The following is a 24,713-nucleotide window of genomic DNA, read 5'->3' as shown; positions in this document are numbered from 1 at the left end:
GTCTGTTCTGCTCTATGCTGGTGAGCTAGTGTCTGCTTGTCAGTACGTTGAAGTATATTTGATCCAACATCAAACAGCTTCACACACCACACAAACATGTGTGCGTGCACCCCATAAGGCATGCTTCCAGACATTAAAATCTGCATGATTTATTCAGTAGTACTGCTTCCTGCTATAGTAATTTGATGATATAACAAATTGCCTCAGTATTCAACACCATCTTAACTAAAAAATCTGTTAATCATTTGAGGATGGATTTATTTTTTTCCACTCCATTTCACTTATGTTTTTTTGTTGGAAAATTTGCCATCATCGCAAGTGTGTTTGCACCATTTAGGCTTGCCAGCAAAGTGCAAGTCTGCTTTTTCTCTTAATACACGGAAAGATAATTAGGAGTTTGGGTGATTTCTTGGACTCTTTTAGTCATTTAAAACTACACTCTATGTGCTTATTGCTCTTATCTAATAGAATCATAATCAAATACTGTAGAACTTTAATTGGTTTGCTATTTTATTACCAATAAATTATACCCTGGCCCATAAAGTTGATATACCAGATTGCAAACTTATAATCTTTGTATTGTTTTTGCAGTCGCACATATGTAAAATGTAAAACAACAACAAAAAAAATATACCGTATTTTTGGACTATAAATTGCAGTTTTTTCATAGTTTGGCCAGGGGTACGATTTATACTCTGGAGTGACTTATGTGTGAAATGATTAACACATTATAAAATAATTTAGTTATATTATTTTCACACTGAACCGCAAGAGGGTACTCAAGGCCTGTGTTTCAATATTGGCGGTAACTTATAAAAACAACTGAGAAGGGCACAGCAAAACGGTACGGAAAAGAAAATTATATTCTGCAGATTACAAAGTGCAAGGAGTGAAATATGCAGCCGAAAACGGTAATCGAGCAGCAGAAAGAAAGTGATAAACTTGTAAGGCGAAATGTGGCGGTTACTCTTACTGAAATGAAGAAAACAAAAAAGTCGTGGGCTAAAAGCTAGGTGGCCACAGTCTCAGTTCGTGCATGCGTCATTTAACGTTAGCATTCCGTGCATTTATTTTGACTGTTGTTCTGTATTCTATTTTCTTTTAAATTGCCATTCAAGATGACATGTCTTTTCTTGGTGTTGGATTTTATCAAATAAATTTCCCCCAACTACGACTGCGACTTATGCTCCAGTGTGACTTATAAATGTTTTTTATTTTTTTCTACTTTTTGCACATTTTGGCTGGTGCGACTCATAGTCCGGAAAATACGGTATTTGTTTGCTCTGTGCCAAATCAATACATTGACCTCCGTAAAGTTGACACCCCCATCAAACAGAAATTTATAGAAAATAAAAAATTATGTCATTCGTTTGTGCTATGTTTGTACTGTAAAATCTTTTGTTTGTGCTGCTATGGTTTTTTAAATTTTTGATTTGGATCTTAATTTCGAATGATTATGTTACGCAGCCCCACATTTATTGCAAAATGGACCCTTACTGGTGCCATTCATTTATGCTACATTGGTGCTGTAAAAAATTGTTTGTGCTGTTATCGTTTTATAGATATTGAGATATTAGTTTCGAGTGATGATGTCACTCGCAGGTTTTCCGTATCCAACTACCGCGGCTGACGGAGCGTACCCACTCGCCCAATAACAGAAGGGCGTCCCAACAACTAGCGCAAACATAGCATAAACAAATGGCATCCCTTCGGGTCCATTTTGCAGTAAACGGGGCCTTGAGATACTAATTTTGAGTGATGACGTGACTCGCAGCCCCCCCATTTACTGGACAATGGACCCGCAGGGGTGCCATTAGTTTGTGCTACGTTTGCGCTAGTTGTTGGGACACCCCTCTGTTATTGAGAGAATTGGTACGCTCTGTCAGCACCAACGGAGGGGCTGCGATGGACGTCATCACTTGAAATTAATATCACAATGTCTATGAAACGATAGCACAAACAGAAATTTTTACAACACAAACGAGCACAGGCGTAGCTTAAATGAAAGGCACCATGTCGGGTCCATTTTGCAATAAATGGGAGCATCATCACGCGAAATTAATATCTCTCAAAAACAATACCAGCACAAACAAAACTTTTTACAGCACAAACAAGCACAAACAATTGACCCATTTTACCCCTGGTTGACCTCAGTTTGACCTATCGAAGAATTGTAAATATCTTAAAAATGATAACAGCACAAACTATTTTTTTGTACAGCACAAACAAGCACAAACGATTGACATCATTTCTATATAAATTTGGCATCTGATGGGCCAACTTCACGGAGGTAATATATTGATTTTTCAATCAATGAACTTATTGATAAATGAATCTTTTTTTTTCAAGATTTCCTCAACTACCGGTACCTATTAGTAATCTTTTGACGTTGAAGAGCATAAAGAGCGTGTTAGATTCTATATTAAGAGTAAAATGATGCTCTTGCTCTATTGGTTTGGCTTTGCAGCTTCTGATTTTGATTTAATTTCTGAATTAGTTATGATTTGGATGAAAAAAAAATTGTATGATAGGACCGAACGATATTGGACAAAAAAAACATCATTTCGATTTTTGGGGGCTTTGCGATATATTGCGATATTAAAACTAGAAGAATTTTCACCGGATAACTTTGCTCTGTTTGGGATAGGCTGAAACGATATTAGAAAATATGAACATTACGATATACTTATATTGCCAAGGCTCCACACTAACTTTTTGAATAGGTTGTACTGGTTGCACCTAACTTTTTTCTTAAGGCGCACCCACATTTTTCATTGCATCACCTTTAATGCCATACCTATCACTCTCCTTAACATTCATATGAGTGATTCCACTCATGCTTTGACGCTCACGCTGCTGAGAACAGCCTCTCTTTTAAACAATGAATGAATTGGCACAGCACACTTAGACTGGGCTCCAAGTTTAACGATGATTAACACATTTGTGCCTTTGATCGTGGAGCTACCCGAGCTTCTTAGGCCTAATCAAAGCTACAAACCTGTCAATCATCGTTAACGTGAAGTACCAAACGCCAGCTGCACTGGTGACCAAGAAAAACAGTTTGGTTATACTGCCTAACAGGAGGGAGGATGCAAGGCTGTGGCACTGTACGAGCATGAAGCAGAAAAATATGAAGATATTTTTTAAATGAAAAACTCAGTCCTTTTCACCGGATTCAGATCCTCTGAAAAACAACGCGATCGGCCTGATTTCTGATCACATGATCGGATCGGGGACATCCTTAATTTATATAATGCCGTTTAATTCAGGTTTGCTTTATATAAAAGGGTTCCAGGATCTGTACACTTGCTGCTTTTATGAAGTAAAACAAAAGTTAACATGTTAAAAAAAAGAAAAAAAACAATTGCACGTCCTGTGATGTGACTATTGCGCATGCTCACATTGCAATGGCGATGTTCAAACGATATATTGTGCAGGCGTATTATATGATATGTTCAAATTTAATGTTTTAATTTTAAAGTTAGCGCAACTAGATGAATTAAATTCCTCCATTTGTCGTTTTACTCTGATTTGCACCAAAATGTTAATTAGTTTTTTACTTAACAAAGGTTGTCCTTAAAGATCGATGGGCAGGCAAACTAACAGACAGACAAATATTGTAAATGACACAAAGCACTGAAGAAGGAAGCAGATTTTCCTTCTACATTTAGTGTTTTGGATTCATTTTGACATCTCAGCAAGATTGGAAATTGGGCATGCTGTGTATTTGCGAGTGAAAAAAAAAAAATCTCAAAATTAATACCAACTGTTGTATGCTGGAATCTGTGGTAGGAAAGACACTGACAGTTGTTTTCTGTTAAAAGCAGTCAGAGGCCTGTGATTTACAACCATGCTGATTTTGCATCAATGATCAAGTCATTGAATATACCACTGATAAAAATATGTCAACGACTAAATTTCACTTGCTAACAATGTATAGATTCACCATCGCAGGCGTCAGTCCTGCTTCATTTAACCTACGCCCCTGGACTTCTACTGTTGTTTTACTTGCAGTAAGTTACTGGTAATGGTGCTTTTTATTGAGGCATGTCAAAGAAATTTGAGTGTTCCCTTCTGCGAGAGCACATGGACTTTGTCCATTACACGTATAATGGAATTAAAGAAGGTCAATTAGTTTGAATAAAGTCAGAATGCGAGTCTGTGGTTGGTTGGATTGACTTGGATATTTCCAATAGCTGGTCACTTTATGTTTAAGCAAAAACAGGTCTTTGGAAAAGTGATTGGGCATGCTTGGCTCCTGCTAGTAGGTGAACGTAGTTCTCTGAAATACATCTTAATTCTTTTCCGCAGCCCTTTAAAAATGTTAAGCCCCTAACAACCAGTGACAGTCTTGAGCTATTTCTGCTAGGCAGGTGTCTGTGATTAAAACTCTGCTGCCTGCAAACTATTCAGCAATTCACATGTGTCTTACTGGCATGCATACATGTGGTTTTAAATGTATTTTTTTTTCTTTAAATACAGACCCTCCAAACCTAACTGAAAAATAATAATGGAAAAACTGTGACACAAAGAGTCTTGTTTCTGCCAAGGCAGTCGCAGTTTTTAGGTGTAAAAGTGTACTGAAACAATAACTTGCGATGTTGTACAACTAAAAGAAATATTTGTGCAAAACAAACAATATGTAACAGAATTATCCCTACTCCAATATTTGAATATTACTTCAAGGGAAATCATTAAACTGCTTTAAAGGTACTTCATTGAAGTTTTAATAGAGTTGTCCAGTAATTTTTCACCGATAACCGATATCCCAGTATTGTCCAACTCCAAAAATCCGATACTGGATTCCGGGGGGGGTGATAATGGTTCCTTTGCTGTGCTGTGGGAGGAGGGATGGGCTGCGCTCCCCCTCCTCCGACCGCCCTCCCTCCCCGGGCTGGCTGGGTGTGGGCCGTGGCACTGGGTTGGCGCCTGCGTGGTGTCTCCGCTCGTCTGCATGGCTGTCGCGTGTTTGGTGGGGCTCGCGTACGGCTGGATGTGATTGGGCGCGTTCGGGTCAGGGGTCCCGGTGCCGGGACCGGCGGTGGGGAGGTGTAGGGTCGGTTACCAACGGGCTTACACTCACTAGAGATTCACATGATTACTGGGTTCTAGATTACAGAGCTGATATGTGTACACTCTACCCCTCCCAATCACTTAGCTTATAGACTTCCCCACCCACCTCCCCTTCTTTCCCGAGTCAACAGGCCCCCCACATGGTGTTAACCGGAAATACATCTAGCTGATGATAGCACCAACATATTAATAGTTAGTGTATGTGTTCAATGTATTTTTTGTTGTTGTTTGTGTTTCTGTTCTTTCTTCTCTTGTGTTTCTTTTCTTCTGATCACCCATAACCCTTTCCTGTTCGCTGCTTTGTCATAATAAACGAGATACGTTGAATGATCACAATGGGAGTAAGTCATGCGCTCATTGTGAAACATTAAAACTGTTCAGACCAACCAGACACTTAGACTTCCAATTCCCCGTGTCAAACAGCTGAACAGGACAGGTTTAAAAAAAAAAAAAAAAAAAAAAAAAATCCGATACTGATATCAAATTGATACCGATATCTGCGGCCGTACGCCCAACATATTATGTTTAATTCATGAGTTGATAATTCATTATTTTTCAATCATTTATTGTTCATTTAATTTTTGCACCATCATTGCAAATGGTCTGCTCGCATAACAAATCCCAGGCATCTTAAATGGGAGACATCTAATGGTCAATAAGCTTTAGAGGTCGACCAGTATGGGATTTTCAAATGCCGATGCCGATATCTGAAAAAAAATTAAGCCGATTGCTGACATCCAAAACCGATTTTGTAAGCCGATATTTGAGGCTGCTATTTTTTTCGTGTGTAAGTTATATAAAGGCATACAGTATTTTTTTAATTGCTCCAACATTTTCAAATTTACACCAGGATGTCACGACGAGATGTAAACAAGTCAGAGTGAGAGTTTAAGAGGATGCTCGCCATGCTAAAGCTAATGCTAACACGAACGTTACGATAATGCTACAAGTTACATTTAGAGTGTATGGATTACTCAGCAAACACCTTGAAAGGCTAAAGCAACATTGCATATTCTCTCATGCAATATAAAAAAAACCTTAACCATTCACGCTGGTAAAGTTTAAAAGAAAAACTTTACGGACTTTGTTATAAGATACAATGTTTCTCAATGGTAGTACCTGTGCATGTCCACCTGCGTTTCCGCGGCAGCAGCGCTATTTCATCGAGCACCCGCCTAGTCTCCGCTCGGCAAAAACAGATTTATAACACACTTTTGCTGATTTGATGGGCCAAAAGCTCGTTGCTTTGTGTTTTTTCTTTTAGAAACATGCACGATCTTAACACAGGCTGCAGTTATGCTTTAGGAGGTGCCAGTCGCGAGTCAAAAAGGGACAAACTAGATATAGCACCTTAAAATTGTCCATAGTTTTTTTATTTTGCCTATATGTTCTGTGTTTGGCTGGTGACCTTCCAGGTTGCACCCCACTCCACCTTTTGCCTAAAGTCAGCACGTGTTGGCTGCAGCACAACTGTAACCCTATTAAGGATAAGTGGTAGAGAGAATGGACGGCTAGAGGAATAACATTAACAATATCTTTTTTGGCATTATAGTACGTGGGTATCTTTAGGTATGACAGAGTAGGTTTAAATCAGCTGAAATATTTTCTACAATCAAAGAAGTTCGATAAACTGGAACATACAGTAAAATTGTGTTTAACTGTCTTTTCTCCTTGACCCATTCAAAAGGATGTTCAAGAGGCTCCAGCTTCCAAAAAATTAAAGGATGCTACGACACAACTGTCGCTAAAAAGGATTAACAAGAGTGCTGTGTCGTCTCAACGGTAGGATTTTTGTCCACAACTGTTTATGTACTTTAATTGTGAACATCCTCTGTGATAAACTTTTTTAAAGATACTTTGTGAGCTTGAGATGAAAGTCATGCTTGACTCAGGGTGCGTTGTGAAGTTTCTGTACATGGTTTAGGGGCAAGTGGAAATACCCATGATTACACAGTCATCAGGACTAATAAATGCAGTCGCAGCATGGAAACCCTTTCTGCCTAATTAAGCATATGACCCGCAGTGAGGAAATACTTTTTAAAGTAACACTGTGTACTGTTCAACTTTAAAATAACAGATTCCAAAACATTTTGATGGTACACTGGGTTGAAATAATGACATTATGGCACTCTGTCATTGCCATGGTAACCCACCTACAAGGCTGTACATGTTCTATTTTGCTTGCACTCAAGCAAGTCTTATCTTATTGCTCATCACATATACTTTATTTTTCACATCTTGAAATTATGCAGCAATTCATCCATTACAGATATGCATTATATCTGCAAAATAGTTTGCATTTTTTGAAATTGAAAAATGAAAGGCAGTTTATTCCCATTTTATTTTGGGGTTTGGAATTTCAATACACTCTATGGTAGCCTGGCTAATTGATGTGCCGACGTGCCGTGATAATTCATGGACAATGATAACAAGCCATAACGTTTCTATTGTTTAATACCTTTTTAATTTACAACTGATTTACCACTGGGCATAATAAGTCTTTTAATATCATTACAGTGAAGAAGACAAAGCATCTGATCTTGATGCACAGAAGGGAACCAGGAGCAAGAATATATCACGTTTCTCTGAGTCTACTTATGCAGAACAACTGTCCTCCATGAGACTGTGAGCATTATTTTTTGTTTTACTTTATCACGAGTCAGATCATGAAACAGAAGAAAATCTCTTAATGAAAAGAGAGAACATTATGAACAGAAAACTGACAGTTGGGCAATAAAAAAGCACAGCAATTAGGATTCCAACATTGGACAAAAATAGTATCTCTTTCTTCAGTGTGGAATTCAAAAGACAATTAACAATTCAAATTTGATCTGACATTATCAACACTATTATTTAGTGAACATACCAAAACACATCAACTGTGCAAATTTATAATGTCTTGATAAGATTATTCTTCTTAAATCTAGTCAAATAATTTACTCCATATTGTTTTGAGTGTTAAACATTAACAGATCAATATGTAAGATTATTCTACTTACTTTAAGTAAATATTACTATTTATTCTTATCAAACCCATACATCTAGAAGTTGATAATTTTTCACCTTAATCAAGAAAAAAATGTGTTCAAATTATGTTTTAACCAATATCTATTCTTGAATTAAGTATATTTTTGAAAATCAAGCTTTTTTTAACAATCATTTATCATTTTAAATACAGTAATTTATTGTGTAAAATAAGTATGTTAAGCTTATTTTCAGCTAGCTATTTTTCTTATTTCAAAAATCTAATTTACTTGAAGTGTTGGCAGATAATCTCACTTATTTCTAGTAGGTTTACAATGAAAACAAGGGAATTTAACTAGTTTGACTGAGGTGTATTTTTGCAGTGTAGTTTGAAACATGAATAAAAAATTATTTTAATAACACATAAAATAATGTATAAATTATATAAATAATATTTATGTACATTAATTCTCTCACTGTCTCATATGAAACGTGTGTGGCGGATGTACAGGAAAATAAGTATTTGAACACCCTGCGATTTTGCAAGTTCCCCCACTTAGAAATGATGGGTGCGTTTTAAATTTTCATGGTAAGTGCTTATCCGCTGTCAGAGACAATCTAAAAATAATCCAGAAATCACAGTGGATGATTTTTTAAAAAGTTTATTTGTATTATACTGCGGCAAATAGGTATTTGAACACTTGTTAGCTAGAATTGGGAGCCTCGAAGACCTGTTAGCCACCTTTAAAAAGTCCATCGAATAAGAGAAGTGGAGGTGGACTTTTTTAGTCTGAGTTTTTGACCTGTTTGAAGCGGTTAGCTGCTTAAAAAAAAACTGTCCACCCAATACAAAGACTCAAAGACCAGCTTAAACTAGTACATGTCCAGGCCCATTTTAAGTTTGCAAATGACCATTTGGATGATCCAGAGTAGTCATGGGAGAAAGTCACGTGGTCATATGAGATCAAAATGGAACTTTTTAGTCTTACTTCCACTCTTAGTGTTTGGAGGAAGAAGAATGAGAACCATTCCAAGCACACCATGCCTACTGTGAAGCATGGGGTTGGGAGCATCATCATGCTTTGGGTTTTTTTCTGCATATGGGACTAGACAACTGCAATGTATTGAGGAGAGGATTATCGGGACCGTGTATTGTGAGATCTTGTGGGATAACATCCTTCCCTCAGTTAGAGCATTGAAAATGGGTCTTGAGTGGGTCTTCCAACATGACAATGGCACGAAACAGAAAGCCACAATAACCTTCAGAATAAGCACATCAAGGTTCTGGAGGGGCCTAGCCAGTCTCCAGACCTAAACCCAATAGAAAATATTTGGAGGCAGCTCAAACTCACTGTTTCTCAGTGACAGTCCAGAAACCCAATTGATCTAAGCGGATCAGTAGTGCAATATCCGTGCTGCAGTATGTGCAAGCCTCATGAAAATTTACAGGAAACTTTTGACCATTGTAATTCTAATGAAAGGCTACTGTACCAAATATTAACACTGATTTTCTCAGCTGTTCAAATACTTATTTGCAGCAGTATAATACAAAAACAGTTGATTCACTGTGGTTTCTGGATTTTTTTTTAGATCGTCTCTCACAGTGGACAAGCACTTACCATGAAAATTTCAAACCTGCTCATCATTTCTAAGTGGGAGAACTTTCAAAATCCCAGGATCTTCGAATACTTATTTTCCTCACTGTACACACGTAGATGTAAATGAAGTGTAAATATGTTCTTAGAACTCTTTTATTCTTAGAACAAGATACAGTGGTACCTCTACATACCAATTTAATTTGTTCCAGGCCCTGGTTTGTAAGTCGAAATGGTTGTATGTTGAGAGGGATTTTCGCTTAAGAATACATTATAATTAGATTAATTCGTTCCACAGCCCAAAAACCTACGGTAAATCCTTAATAAATACTGCAGGTACCATTACTAATAGCAATTACAGATAGCGAAACAAATAAATTGTAAAATCAGAATATAATACAGGTAGCAATAATGATAAATTAAGGTAACGAATCTGGTTCTAATTTGGCGATTGTGTTTTGCATGTTGTTCCTGAACTCGCCGTGTGACGCACGACAGTGAGAGAGGGGCGGAAGAGTGGTAAGTTTTTTCTTTCTCTTCTCATGGTCTGTTGTTGTTGGCGTCAGCTACAGCGGACAGTAGCTGCGTTGTGTTGCACATGTTCTGAAATAAACGATAAACTGATGAAGCTTGGGACTTACTTACCGATGTTACAATAATAACAACTGTCACCTTAACTTATAAAGACTGGCGAACGGAGGAAGAAGGCAATTTTCACCACCATTGTCTGTAAAAGAGTTAGAGGTTAGGTTTTTAACTGTAGAATGGCTTAAAATACCTTTGGAAACAATTCACAAGATGTACGAATCAATACCTTGTAGAATTGAGGCTGTAATTGCCACAAAAGGTGGACCTACACCATATTAGATTAGTTTTTGTTGATTTTTTTTAGGTGTTTCCATTACAGTGGTACCTCTACATACTAAGTTAATTAATTCCAAGACCTTATTTGTAGCTCAAAATGTTCGTATGTCGAGCAGGATTTTCCCATAAGAATACATTATAATTCCATTAATTCGTTCCACAGCCCGAAAACCTACACTAAAGCCTTAATAAATACTGCTAGTACTATTGCAAATAGCAATTACACAAGGCAAGGCAAGGCAAATTTATTTATATAGCACAATTCAACACAAGGCAATTCAAAGTGCTTTACATCACATGAAGACCATAAAAATCATATTTAAATCAACACAACGTAAAAACCAAGACAAATGATCGCATTTAATCACAGAATAAAAATAAAACAAAAATAAAAATAAAGCAAAAACTACTACTACTAATAATCATTGAAATCAGCAATGGAGATAAGAATAGAGAGCAAACAGAATGAAATATATAGACAGTTATGGATATGCAGTGTTAAACAAAAGCGTTTTTAGCCCTGATTTAAAGGAGCTAACAGTTTGAGCATACTTCAGACGTTCGGGTAACTTGTTCCAGAGGTGAGGAGCATAATAAATAAATGCTGCCTCACCCTGCTTGGTTCTTGTTCTTGGAACATGCAGAAGACCCGTTCCAGACGACCTTAGGGGTCTAGATGTCTCATAGGAATCTAACAAGTCAAGCATGTATTTTGGTCCAAGGCCATTAAGTGTTTTGTAGACGAGCAGTAGTATTTTATAGTCTATTCTTTGACTCACTGGAAGCCAGTGTAGCGATTTCAAAACCGGTGTAATGTGATCCAGCTTCCTTGTATTTGTGAGGACTCTGGCTGCAGCATTCTGTACTAGCTGCAGCTTCCTGACTGATTTTTTTCAAGACCTGTAAATATACCGTTGCTGTAGTCCAATCTGCTGAAAATGAATGCACAGAGCAAAACAAATAAATTACGAATTAATATTGGAATAATAATATAATAATAATGATAATAATAATACCTTTAATAATGTAATAAATCAAGTTCCAATGTGGCGAATGTGTTTTGCATGGTGTACCTAAACGCACCGCGTGTCTGACTTGACATAGTGAGAGAGGGACTTTTTACTTTCATTTTGCCCAGCTGAGGGGACAGTAGGCATCAGTGTTGTTTTTCGTCAACGATGACTATAACGAAAATATTTCGTCGACGAACAATTTTTTTTTCATGACAATGACGAAGACCATACGCTAAAAACGTCTCTTGGAAGACTAAAATGTGTGATATTTTATGTGTAGTTAGCCCGCATCGTAGCATTGTCTGATTGTGTGACATGTGATGTGCTGCACCCTTCCACCCGCAACTCACCAATGTCCTCTCCAGGCTTGCTTGTTTTGCAACACACAGTAAGATTTGTTTTCTTATCTTGGCAAGAGAGAATATGCATTGTTGTTTTAGCCTTTAAAGGTCTGTGGTGAGTGATCATCACACATTAAAGGTAACTCTTAGCATTAGCATTGCATTCACATTGCCATCAGGCTAGTAAAAGTAATGTACTGTTTTGCTGCTTGGAGTGTATTATCACTAGGAAATTGGTGTTGTCAGTGTGGATGCTACGATATGTGCTCACCTCTCAATGTTCATTCGAAATTGTTGAAAACCTATATTCATTTTTGGACTAAAACTTAGAAACAAAAACATTTTGAGTAAACGGCGACTGTATTTTCGTCCAAAAGACTTGGACTGTGATGAAAATTAAAATTGCTGCCAAAAACAAATCTGGTAGGTAGGAGTGGGAACCTCTTGGTACCTCACGATACGATACAATTTGCGATACAAAGCACACGATAACGATGATCTGACGATATGGTGATACAACGATTATGGATACATTGGTCAGGAAATCATTATCGGATATCCTACAAACAACTAATAAACAGAATAATAAACAGTAAAACAAGCTTCTTCTGTGAATTGGAATGACTTTATCACTAGTAAACATCCAATCCATTTGAACTGGGTGGGTGGTAGCTGCCATCCCTCCCACTTGAACGTCTATGGCCGTCGGTGGCAGCCAATGCCAGGCAATGAGGTAATTTTGGGCCATTTAAGGTAATTTACCGTAGATTTTCAGTTATTTCCTGTTGATTTTGGAGTATTTTATTTTATCACAATATATCATCATTTCGATATTTTGTCACACCCCTACTGGTAGGTATGTTGTGTTGCACAAGATTGAAAAAAAATGATTAGAAACCTGACGAAGCTGGTGATTTTTTGGCGATGTTACAATAATAATAAATGTCACCTAAACCTTTAAAGACTGACGAACGGAGGTCGGAGGAGAACCGTCGCGATTGTAGACATTCTACGGCCGTACTATCAAGCCAGTTCACGGACGCGCCCATCAAGCTCATATTTTTCTATCATTTCCATCTTCATTTCAATGATAAGCCTCACATTTTTCCTTTTATCACCACCTGCACGAACATTCTTGGAACCCATGTTGATTTCTCTCAAAAATCCGCTGTGCATCAGTCTTGCGGGAAAAAAAAGAAACTGCGGCGCTGTCATAAATCGTCGTATTTTGATCAAGTCATCGAATGTAGAAATAAATAGCGAGTCAAATTTTATGTCGGATGTCGAAAAGATCGTGTGTCGAAGCGATCGTACAGTGGGGCAAATAAGTATTTAGTCAGCCACCAGTTGTGCAAGTTCTCCTTCTTAAAAAGATTAGGCCTGTAATTGTCAACATGGGTAAACCTCAACCATGAAAGACAGAATGTGGAAAAAAAAAAACAGAAAATCACATTGTTTGATTTTTAAATAATTTATTTACAAATTAGAGTGGAAAATACGTATTTGGTCACCTACAAACAAGCAAGATTTCTGGCTGTCAAAGAGGTCTAACTTCTTCTAACGAGGTCTAACGGGGCTCCATTCGTTACCTATATTAAAGGCACCCGTTTTAACTCATTATCGGTATTAAAGACACCTGTCCACAATCAGTCAGTCACTCTCCAAACTCCACTATGGCCAAGACCAAAGAGCTGTCGAAGGACACCAGAGACAAAATTGAAGACCTGCACCAAGCTGGGAAGACTGAATCTGCAATAGGTAAAACGCTTGGTGTAAAGAAATCGACTGTGGGAGCAATTATTAGAAAATGGAAGACATAAGAGACCACTGATAATCTCCCTCGATCTGGAGCTCCATGCAAGATCTCACCCTGTTGCGTCAAAATGATAACAAGAATGGTGAGCAAAAATCACAGAACCACACGGGGGGACCTAGTGAATGACCTACAGAGAGCTGGGATCGCAGTAACAAAGGCTACTATCAGTAACACAAGCTAGGGACTCAAATCCTGCACTGCCAGACGTGTCCCCCTGTACACGTCCAGGCCCGTCTGCGGTTCGCTAGAGAGCATTTGGATGATCCAGAAGAGGACTGGGAGAATGTGTTATGGTCAGATGAAACCAAAATAGAACTTTTTGGTAGAAACACAGGTTTTCGTGTTTGGAGGAGAAAGAATACTGAATTGTATCTGAAGAACACCATACACAATGTGAAGCATGGGGGTGGAAACATCATGCTTTGGGCCTGTTTTTCTGCAAAAGGACCAGGACGACTGATCTGTGTAAAGGAAAGAATGAATGGGGCCATGTATCGAAAGATTATGAGTGAAAATCTCCTTCCATCAGCAAGAGCATTGAAGATGAGACATGGCTGGGTCTTTTAGCATGACAGTGATCCCAAACACACAGCCAGGGCAACAAAGGAGTGGCTTCGTGAGAAGAATTTCAAGGTCCTGGAGTGGCCTAGCCAGTCTCCAGATCTCAACCCCATAGAAATTCTGTGGAGGGAGTTGAAAGTCCGTGTTGCCCAACGACAGCCCCAAAACATCACTGCTCTAGAGGAGATCTGCATGAAGGAATGGGCCAAAATACCAGCAACAGTTTGTGAAAAGCCTGTGAAGAGTTACAGAAAATGTTTGGCCTCTGTTGTTGCCAACAAAGGGTACATAACAAAGTATTGAGATGAACTTTTGGTATTGACCAAATACTTATTTTCCACAATGATTTGCAAATAAATTCTTTAAAAATCAGACCATGTGATTTTCTGTTTTTTTTCCCCCCACATTCTGTCTCTCATGAGGTTTACCCATGTTGACAATTATAGGCCTCTCTAATATTTTCAAGTGAGAGAACTTGCACAATTAGTGGTTGACTAATACTTATTTGCCCCACTGTATGTCGAGGTACAACTGTACTTTGTCCAACCCCTGTATATCGAGACAAATGACGAGTCAATTTTACCTCGGCTGTCGAAAAGATCCTATGTCGATGCAATCGTTTGTCGAGGTACCACTATACTTCTAACAATTAAAAATCCGCAATGGACTGAGGGCGCGAAAGTTCAGCCGCGAAGTAGCGAGGGATCACTGTACATCCAAAAAGCATGATCAATTCAAAAAAATCCATATGTCTCTGTTTGGATCTATGGTCAAAGATGCATTGCAACGCCCCCATTAATCCCATGATATCATTTCCATCTACATTTTCCTTCTGTTAAATTGTGAGGAAGTTCCTGACCTGATCTAGCATGTGGTCTTTTGGGTTCAAAATGTAATACTTTCTGCTTGTTTCCTTTTTCAGTAAGACCCAACTAAATCCAGGGGAGGTTTTCAGCGAGACGGAATCTGATAGCAATCCGAGTTATGAAGAAGAGGAGCAGCCAACGCGTCGTGCACGAAACACAGATCAGCCTTCAGAGTACTGGCAGATCCAGAAATTGGTCAAGTACCTTAGGGTAGGGGAACAAACACACCACGCATCACTCATGTCTTCTTCTGAAAGATTTCAACTTCAAGTGGCGATTCAAAAAAACAGTCATCCTGCAGGCACACAGACACAGTTGACATGTAACAGATTATCTGTTCTTTTTTCCTGTCATCTGTGCAACAACTTTAATACTGGCCGGAGTTAAGTTCCTGAATCATTGGTAGCCGAAGGGCTGTATTAGAACCCAGCACTATAGGAGGATTATGGAAAGTGAGGAACATCCTTTCCTATAATCTGACCTGTCTCAGTCATATCAAACTGCTGATCAGGAAGTAATAAGGATGAAGTATAAATTAAAGGAGATGCTACTTTCAAATTGAAGTGGTTGGCTGAGCTCGTGGATTCCTAGTGTGTGAGACAGGCCTGTTCACTTGCCTTTGTGAGCCAAGGCAGAGGGGAAAGAGCTGTCTAACAGCACCAGCTGTACGCAGTGTTTGCCCACACCGCAGAAGCATAAAATGAAGCGCGCCTGAGACAAGCCTGACAGGGCATATGGTGAATATTAATGTGTCAGAGAGGAAATGAAAGGAAAAGAGACAAAGACGCGGGTTACCCAGTCCGGGTCGGAATCCCTCTGAGTACTTGAGTTTAGAGATCGCCCATCCTTGATCAGTAGATCCTAATATCTAGTTATTTGGGGGATATTGGATTCATTTTATGCTATCAGGATCTTGGTTTTATATGGTATTTATTAAAAAAAACACTTTGACCTCAGTTTGATTGGTGGGAATGAATGAATGAATGAAATTTATTGTCATCATCACCAGTATCAATGACAGTTACAAAAATGTGGGATAGTTTGGCCAAAGAAAGAGAATCAAAAAAAATTTTTTTTTTTTTTTTTTTTGTTGCTTTTGTCCGTTTTTTTCACTTATAAATCTTTCCAGAAGTCATTGATTGCCATGGCACTACGCAATATTTTCAATTCGAGTAGGTTTATTGGATAGGTTGATTTTCAAGTTGGAATAATTGGATTATTATTCAAATCGTCATTACTTTTCACTAATTAGCATTTTAACTCTCATTATATGCATTTCTGCTAATAGAAACAACAATGTGTAACTAAGTGACATTCCAAATCAGGGGTGTCACTAGACTTACTACAACACAGCACAGTGGGGCTCTGGCGAGCGAGCATTTCTTTTTCTTTTTTACCCCTTATCTATGATAAAAAGTCAGATACAGGTAGTCTCCAGGTTACGAACGAGTTCTGTTCCTATGCTGGCGATATACTGTACCTCAAATTTTTGCATAAGTTGGCATTAACCCTTTAAGTACCCTTACATACCGCGCAAATCTCAAAATAACTATCCAAAAACAAGTCATTGTTATTGTCATTACAACGTCATTGTAGTGGCCTCGGCAAGACGTTGTTACTAAGTCCTAGCTAGACAGTGAGCTAACCTCCACAATGACGATGTCAGACGTTCGTGTGGTTTGCTGACTTTATTCAGCTGCTTATGACATCAATACTTGCAGAATGAAACTAAACTAAAATAAAATTAAATCAGTCTCTTCTTCAGTAACAGCAATTTGCGTTTACAAGTAGCTGCTGATACAGCAATAAAAAACCACACAAATGATTTACGTGTATCAGCTAGCGTCTGCACATCATCAAAAACAATCACATAAACTCGTGCCAAGTATTCACCCACAATTAAAAACGCATAATAAACAGTACAAAAGGTGTTATATACAGCCGTTGCCTCTGGATGCTTCACAAGCAACAAATGTGCGCGCAGGCATGCAGCTGTCACCTCTCACTCAGCTGCGCTCTTCCCTGTGTGTGAGTGTGCATTTTTCTTTGTGTGTGCGTGTGCGCTCTTCTTTGGTGTACTTGCGCTCTCGTGCGGAAGTACTACCTGCTCTACGCTTCCTGTGCCAAAATAAAAGCATGCATCGCAAAACAACATTAAAAACCATTTAAAAAATAAAATAAAATAAAAGGTGTCTTAAAGTCGAAAACGTAAGTTGCGTACGTCGTAACCCGGAGACTACCTGTATGGTGCTTTAAACTAGTGTTGCACCGATACCATTTTTTGGCCCCGATACCGATACCTGGCTGTGCAGTATTGGCCGATACCGATACCATACCGATACTACCCCGTTTATATATATATATATATATATATTTTTTTTTTTCCCCCAAAGAGCTACATAATTGGATGTGAAATCATTGCTATCAAGGCTTTGTCAGGCTGTTGCTTACCTTTGCAAAATAGGAAAAAGACTAGTACAAAGTATAATGCTAGCCCAACAGTAAGAAAGTAAAAATAAGTTCATAATAATAAACTCTGAATGAACTGAGTAAACTTTTTTTAAACCTCTCAAAGGCCAAACAGTGCAACTTTCATGAAATTATTGTCACATTCTGCTGCTGGTTAGATTGTGTTTTGTTGCTGGGCTGTTAGTGGGGGCGTTCCTGACGTCGCACCTGAATCCAATGCGGGCTCATCAACGCAGCATTTAAGCACGGGTGAGCTCAGAGAAGGCTGCCGAGATATTTGCTTTGCTGATCGCCATTTGATATCTCGCACTATAGTCTCGCTACATTTGCTTGTTACGCCCCTGCATTGGGTTTTTTCTGTTAGTGTGCTGCACTCGTTTGTAACCTCTACCCTGTGCAGGTATTTGAGTGTTTTTATTTTGACTTTTTGGCTCGCTGCCTATCGTCATAGTTAACCTTCGAGTTTGTAGTATTGAGCACCGTTGACCTGCTGTCACGGACTCCTTTTGTTATTTCTACTATCACGCGATTGTGTGTTATTTTTTGTTTGCAATCATTAAACCCTTGGACGTATCCCCCGCTTGTTGTCCGCTTCAAGGTCCAACCTTGTTTCCGCATTTGCAGACGCTAACAATTATAAGTAATAATAATTGACCACAGCATCCCGTCTCTCTATTAGCCTCCTTTTTTCAGGAGGGGGGGGTACCTTATTTCTATTTCTGAAAGGTGGCAACCCTACTTTGGAAACAGTTCCCAAATTACTGCAGCATTTCTTTAAGTAAAAGACAAAGTAAAGATGACGTAGTGAACTGACCAGAGATTGTTGCACCTGTCCAGCGCCCTTCCTCTGGATAGCAGTCCTGCTCTTCCAGGCTCAAACTCGTTGTGTTCGTTCACGTTTCGTCGTCAAATGTTTTATCAGGTTCGAGGTATTGAAACTGGCCTATTTAACTCCACATCTCGAAACTTTCAGGCCGCAAATCTTGCATGCAGCCATTGATTTTAATTGAAGGGATCTCTATTTTGAAATATTTCCCGACCGCCGCCAAGCGGCCTTGTCATTGGTCAGAAGTGGCTATTGGCCCGTTCTCGTTGGTCTGGAGCAGGCCAATAGCGATAGCTGCTTGGTGTTCACGTGTCATCACACAACACAGAGACAAAGTGTAGTGAGCGCCAGGAGAAAAAAAAAAGGCTGCGGTCAAATGTTATAATAATGGACCGGTAAATGTTATCGGCGCCGTCTTTGTTGGTACTCGCTGATACCGATACCACCATTTTGGGCCGGATCGGCGCCCCCTGCCGATACTAGTATCGGTATCTTTACTTTAAACTATACATTATCAAACAAAAATACACATTTCTGTAAAAACTTGACTGTTTTTTGTTTTACATCCATAAGTATTCAAAATCAAAATTTGGACATCCCTTGTTAATAGTCAGTTCACCTCTGCACATGTTTATGAACTTACATCTCTCCTTCACCTTTTTCTGCAATCTACTGCTTTACTTTGTCTGGACAGAAAGGGGGATATATTATTGTAACTCTTATGCAATTAATCAGTGTTTCTCAACTGGTACGTTGTGACCTAAGGTGGTTTATGTTGCCTAAGGTGGATTGCCTAGCTTACCTCTCTCATTCCTCCTAGCTGATGTATCCTTGCTGCGAGCAAATAACTCCTTAATATCCATTTGCAAGAGTAATGCTGTTTGAGTCAAATAGAAATAAAAAATAATACATCTTGTTCCAAATTATACTACAGGGACTGCAGTAACAAATACAACGCTTGTAAAACAGCTGGAAATTATGATGAGAACACATACTAAATTTTTAGTGGTTATTTCCCAAATGAATTCATACAGATTTGATTTTTCACTTTGTTCATATAAACAAATAGTAATAAATAATCGATGCAGTTCAAATACCACATATCATATTAACACAATGTTAGACAAAGCTCTTGAGTGAGAGCTTCTCACTTAAATCGCATTTAATTGTCATTATATTCATAGCCAGTTAGGCTAGGTTCCTACAGAAGGTCTTAATGCACAATTCCAATTTTTGTCATATCTGTTTTCAGACTGTCTTTGTCCATTGAGCCCGTTTAATTAGTATGCATGCGCACTAATTCGCAGTCAGCCATGCGCTGATGTAACTGACCCGCATGTGCAGTAGCATTGAAACAAATAAGTACGAACTGTGCGTGAATGATGCACACATAAGCCTCATGTGTGTGCGTCAGTTTGCCTCAACTCAGCCATGTAAGCAATACTGAAATATTGCTCATTTGGTGCGCACAGTAAGAAACCTTTCTTCATTGTATTTCTTATGACTGTGGTTTAGCTCGACTCCTAGTTAGTAAAAGCCGAGTTCGCGCTAGGTGCTAACGCTAATGCACAGCTACATCGCTGCTGACCTGCCTGCCGCTTTCGCTCTTAGCTGATGTAATTGCTGCATCAATTCCGATTTGGGAGACTTGACAGTTCAGACCGCCGTCACATTCTGGAAAAATGTGGCCCTGATCGGATTTAAACCACATACGAAAGTGACCCAGATTAGATTTGAAATGGTCCTCTTTGATGCGACTTGTCCCGTTCAGACCGGCAAGTAAATGCCTCACTCGAGTCGGAAAAACACGAAAAAATCGTATTCGTGCATTAAGACCTGCAGTATGAACCTAGCCATAGAGTAGTTTACCGCAGTTAACTGCCTGATATGTAAAGAGTAAAGTTGAACCATTTAAAACAATTCACAATTCATGGGAATAGGCGACCAAAAAAACATCAACACAGAGGTAAAAAGGAACAACAAAGATGGGCAGTTTATCTGACACCAACCTGTAAAGCAGATGGGAAGATGTTTGAATTTCATAACACTTTGTGTAATGACAATAAAGGCATTCTATTCTATTCTAATTTGCACCATCGACTGTACAATTAGCACACGCAACCAAATATTGATGCTGCATTCACGTGTTGCTTGAGTAATCAAAAAAAATTATTCTCTATTAGTAATTCTCTATATAAAACGCCAGTCACTCAACTTGTGACGTCGTTGGAGCATTAAAATAGACTACTCGTCTTTTTAGCAACCATGTTTTTATCCCACATTACGACTTTACAACACATCAGGACGATATTCCAATTTGGGAACTCAGATCCCCCGACACACATGAATGCAACATATCTCTCAAAGGTGCTTCACGGAAGTGTCAATGTATATGCCTATCACATCCAAAATTACATGTATAAATTGCCATATTAGGAGCCATGTGCAAATTGTATATGTGGAGTGAATCGAGTAATATTTACAGTGCCTTGCAAAAGTATTCGGCCCCCTTGAATCTTGCAACCTTTCGCCACATTTCAGGCTTCAAACATAAAGATATGAAATTTAATTTTTTTGTCAAGAATCAACAACAAGTGGGACACAATCGTGAAGTGGAACAACATTTATTGGATAATTTAAACTTTTTTAACAAATAAAAAACTGAAAAGTGGGGCTTGCAATATTATTCGGCCCCTTTACTTTCAGTGCAGCAAACTCACTCCAGAAGTTCAGTGAGGATCTCTGAATGATCCAATGTTGTCCTAAATGACCGATGATGATAAATAGAATCCGCCTGTGTGTAATCAAGTCCCGTATAAATGCACCTGCTCTGTGATAGTCTCAGGGTTCTGTTTAAAGTGCAGAGAGCATTATGAAAACCAAGGAACACACCAGGCAGGTCCGAGATACTGTTGTGGAGAAGTTTAAAGCCGGATTTGGATACAAAAAGATTTCCCAAGCTTTAAACATCTCAAGGAGCACTGTGCAAGCCATCATATTGAAATGGAAGGAGCATCAGACCACTGCAAATCTACCAAGACCCGGCCGTCCTTCCAAACTTTCTTCTCAAACAAGGAGAAAACTGATCAGAGATGCAGCCAAGAGGCCCATGATCACTCTGGATGAACTGCAGAGATCTACAGCTGAGGTGGAAGAGTCTGTCCATAGGACAACAATCAGTCGTACACTGCACAAATCTGGCCTTTATGGAAGAGTGGCAAGAAGAAAGCCATTTCTCAAAGATATCCATAAAAAGTCTCGTTTAAAGTTTGCCACAAGCCACCTGGGAGACACACCAAACATGTGGAAAAAGGTGCTCTGGTCAGATGAAACCAAAATTGAACTTTTTGGCCACAATGCAAAACGATATGTTTGGCGTAAAAGCAACACAGCTCATCACCCTGAACACACCATCCCCACTGTCAAACATGGTGGTGGCAGCATCATGGTTTGGGCCTGCTTTTCTTCATCAGGGACAGGGAAGATGGTTAAAATTGACGGGAAGATGGATGTAGCCAAATACAGGAACATTCTGGAAGAAAACCTGTTGGTATCTGCACAAGACCTGAGACTGGGACGGAGATTTATCTTCCAACAGGACAATGATCCAAAACATAAAGCCAAATCTACAGTGGAATGGTTAAAAAATAAACGTATCCAGGTGTTAGAATGGCCAAGTCAAAGTCCAGACCTGAATCCAATCGAGAATCTGTGGAAAGAGCTGAAGACTGCTGTTCACAAACACTCTCCATCCAACCTCACTGAGCTCGAGCTGTTTTGCAAGGAAGAATGGGCAAGAATGTCAGTCTCTCGATGTGCAAAACTGATAGAAACATACCCCAAGCGACTTGCAGCTGTAACTGGAGCAAAAGGTGGCGCTACAAAGTATTAACGCAAGGGGGCCGAATAACATTGCACGCCCCACTTTTCAGTTTTTTATTTGTTAAAAAAGTTTAAATTATCCAATAAATTTTGTTCCACTTCACGATTGTGTCCCACTTGTTGTTGATTCTTGACAAAAAATTAACATTTTATATCTTTATGTTTGAATCCTGAAATGTGGCGAAAGGTTGCAAGGTTCAAGGGGGCCGAATACTTTTGCAAGGCACTGTATATGATTAAATAGGCACATTCCGTATATTATCCTATGAAGATTTAAAATTTAATTAATTTTTTTTTTTTTTAATTACCGGTGAAATTTATCCTGGGTCATAGACTTCATAATTATATTGATGGGTCTCATTCGCCGGACACTGCACCACACCTTCATGTAGGACCCCATCCTACACTCCACTTCAGTCGGTCGAAGTCGGTCACAGTTATTCAACACACGTTCAAAAGCTGTACCTCATTCACACAGGAAGGATTGCCTCAGGAGTGATTTGTTCGAGGATTCAAGGTAATTATATTTTTCATACCATGCATGCATTTTGAAACGTTGTGAATAAATATCAATGGGAGAAATGAACCGCTATGGCATTGGCATCATAATTCGCAATATTTACGTAAAATAAATGCTAATTGCCCGTTTTTTGTTTTTTTGTTTTTTGCTTTTAACCAAGAATCGAGACTGTTTTTTGTCCATTTCTATTAAGAATTGAGGGATTTAAGCATTTATTCCCAAAAATTTCAACGTAAAAAGCTGTGATAAGGCGGCGCTACAGTGGCTTAAAGATTAGCATCACATTCGACATATAAACGTAAAATAAATGCTAACTGCCCGTTTTTTGTTGTTGTTGCTTTTAACCAAGAATCTAGACTGTTTTACGTCCATATCTATAACTTTTTGCTTTTAACCAAGAATCGAGACTGTTTTTCAGCCATTTCTATAAAGAATTGAGGGATTTAAGCATTTTTTCCTAAAAATTTCAACGTAAAAAGCTCTTTGTTGTGATAAGGCGGCGCTACAGCGGCTTAAAGATTAGCATCACATTCGACATATAAACGTAAAATAAATGCTAACTGCCCGTGTTTTTTTGTTGTTGCTTTTAACCAATAATCTAGACTGTTTTACATCCATATCTATAAAGAATTCAGGGATCTAAGTATTTATTCCAATAAATTTCAACATAAAAACTCTTTGTTGTGATAAGGCGGGGCCACAGTGGCTTAAAGACTAGCAGCACATTCGACATATTTACGTAAAATAAATGCTAACTTTCCGTTTTTTTTTTTTTTTTTTTTTTTTTTTTGCTTTTAACCAAGAATCGAGACAGTTTTATGTCTATACCTATGAAGAAATTAGGGATTTAAACATTTGTTCACAAGAATTTTTAACGTAAAAAGATCATTTTCTGTTTTTCCACTCAGTCAGCTTTGACATAGATAGGCCCATTAATCGGCCCCGCACCCCGTGTCCCGTAAATATCATTATGAAGTCAATGGCTGGGGCACTACAGAGCAATATTGGGGCACATGCCCCAATGAAATAAGTCTGGCAACGCCCATGTACCAAATGATGATTCAAAAGATGTTTTTCTTTAAATAATCCTTAATAGTCGATGCATATGAGTCATCATAATTTACAAGTCAATATGATTCAAATAATGTTGGCCTAACAAATAAAAAGATCAACAAAAGAGACACGAGGGAAAGCACTTGACATCGAAACAGCATCACCACACACCAAATCAAGACAGTACAACAAGTAATTAATCAACACCAGCAATGCATGAATATATTGAAAGTATTGTCAAAATAGCGAATGTTGGATTTGCGCATGCTCAGACCATTTACAGTGTGGATGGAGTATGTCACGATAATGAGAAAACAAAATACTGTACAGGTGTGCTAAATGTTGTCTCTAGAGAGCATATCATGGTTTTTGAGCAAATATGTACAGCATAATGTAATGACAGGACATGCCCAGTCTAAAAGTAGGCAGTTGCTTCATTCCAAAGAGAGGCAACAGGGGGTGTAAATGATATGAAAGAAGTGAATTCAGTCAGGCAAAAACGAATTTCAAAACCCTCAGCGGGTTTGTATATTTTATACTTTTCAGCTGTATTTTGGTGTGCAAGCTTTGGGGTTGTACGAGTGTGTGTGTGTGTTCCTGTGTCAACAAGCTGCTATGCTGCAGGAACCAAACACACCCCGGCTATCTATCTGTCTTCAAACCACACCGGGCAGTTATTTATGGGCTTTGTCCAGTACTCATTTTTATAATATCATTACCATCAGACGTTGAAACCTACCATGAGCCAAGTTAAATATCTGTTTTATTTTAGGGAGATCTTTCTGCCCTGCATTATAGACAGATGTTTGTACTACAGGAAGTTTAATACTTTCTTGAAGCCACACACTGATGCTCTGTTTTGTGTTTTAT

General features: G+C 38.6%; 1 protein-coding gene across 1 annotated transcript in view; it reads left to right on the top strand.

Moving 5' to 3' along the window:
- The window catches only part of odad2 (outer dynein arm docking complex subunit 2), a 118,393-nt gene that overhangs the window by 10,806 nt on the left and 82,874 nt on the right, over nucleotides 1-24,713 (top strand). The window contains exons 9-12 of the mRNA XM_057824972.1: nucleotides 6,761-6,855; nucleotides 7,591-7,698; nucleotides 10,131-10,151; nucleotides 15,150-15,303. Coding sequence (XP_057680955.1) covers nucleotides 6,761-6,855; nucleotides 7,591-7,698; nucleotides 10,131-10,151; nucleotides 15,150-15,303 — 378 coding nt within the window. The remainder of the gene's footprint in view (nucleotides 1-6,760; nucleotides 6,856-7,590; nucleotides 7,699-10,130; nucleotides 10,152-15,149; nucleotides 15,304-24,713) is intronic.

Source organism: Corythoichthys intestinalis, chromosome 20 (genome assembly GCF_030265065.1).
Source record: "Corythoichthys intestinalis isolate RoL2023-P3 chromosome 20, ASM3026506v1, whole genome shotgun sequence".
NCBI classification, from domain to species: Eukaryota; Metazoa; Chordata; class Actinopteri; order Syngnathiformes; family Syngnathidae; genus Corythoichthys; species Corythoichthys intestinalis.
Note: the sequence above shows the minus strand (reverse complement) of the source record. Positions and strands in the feature narration are given on the sequence as shown.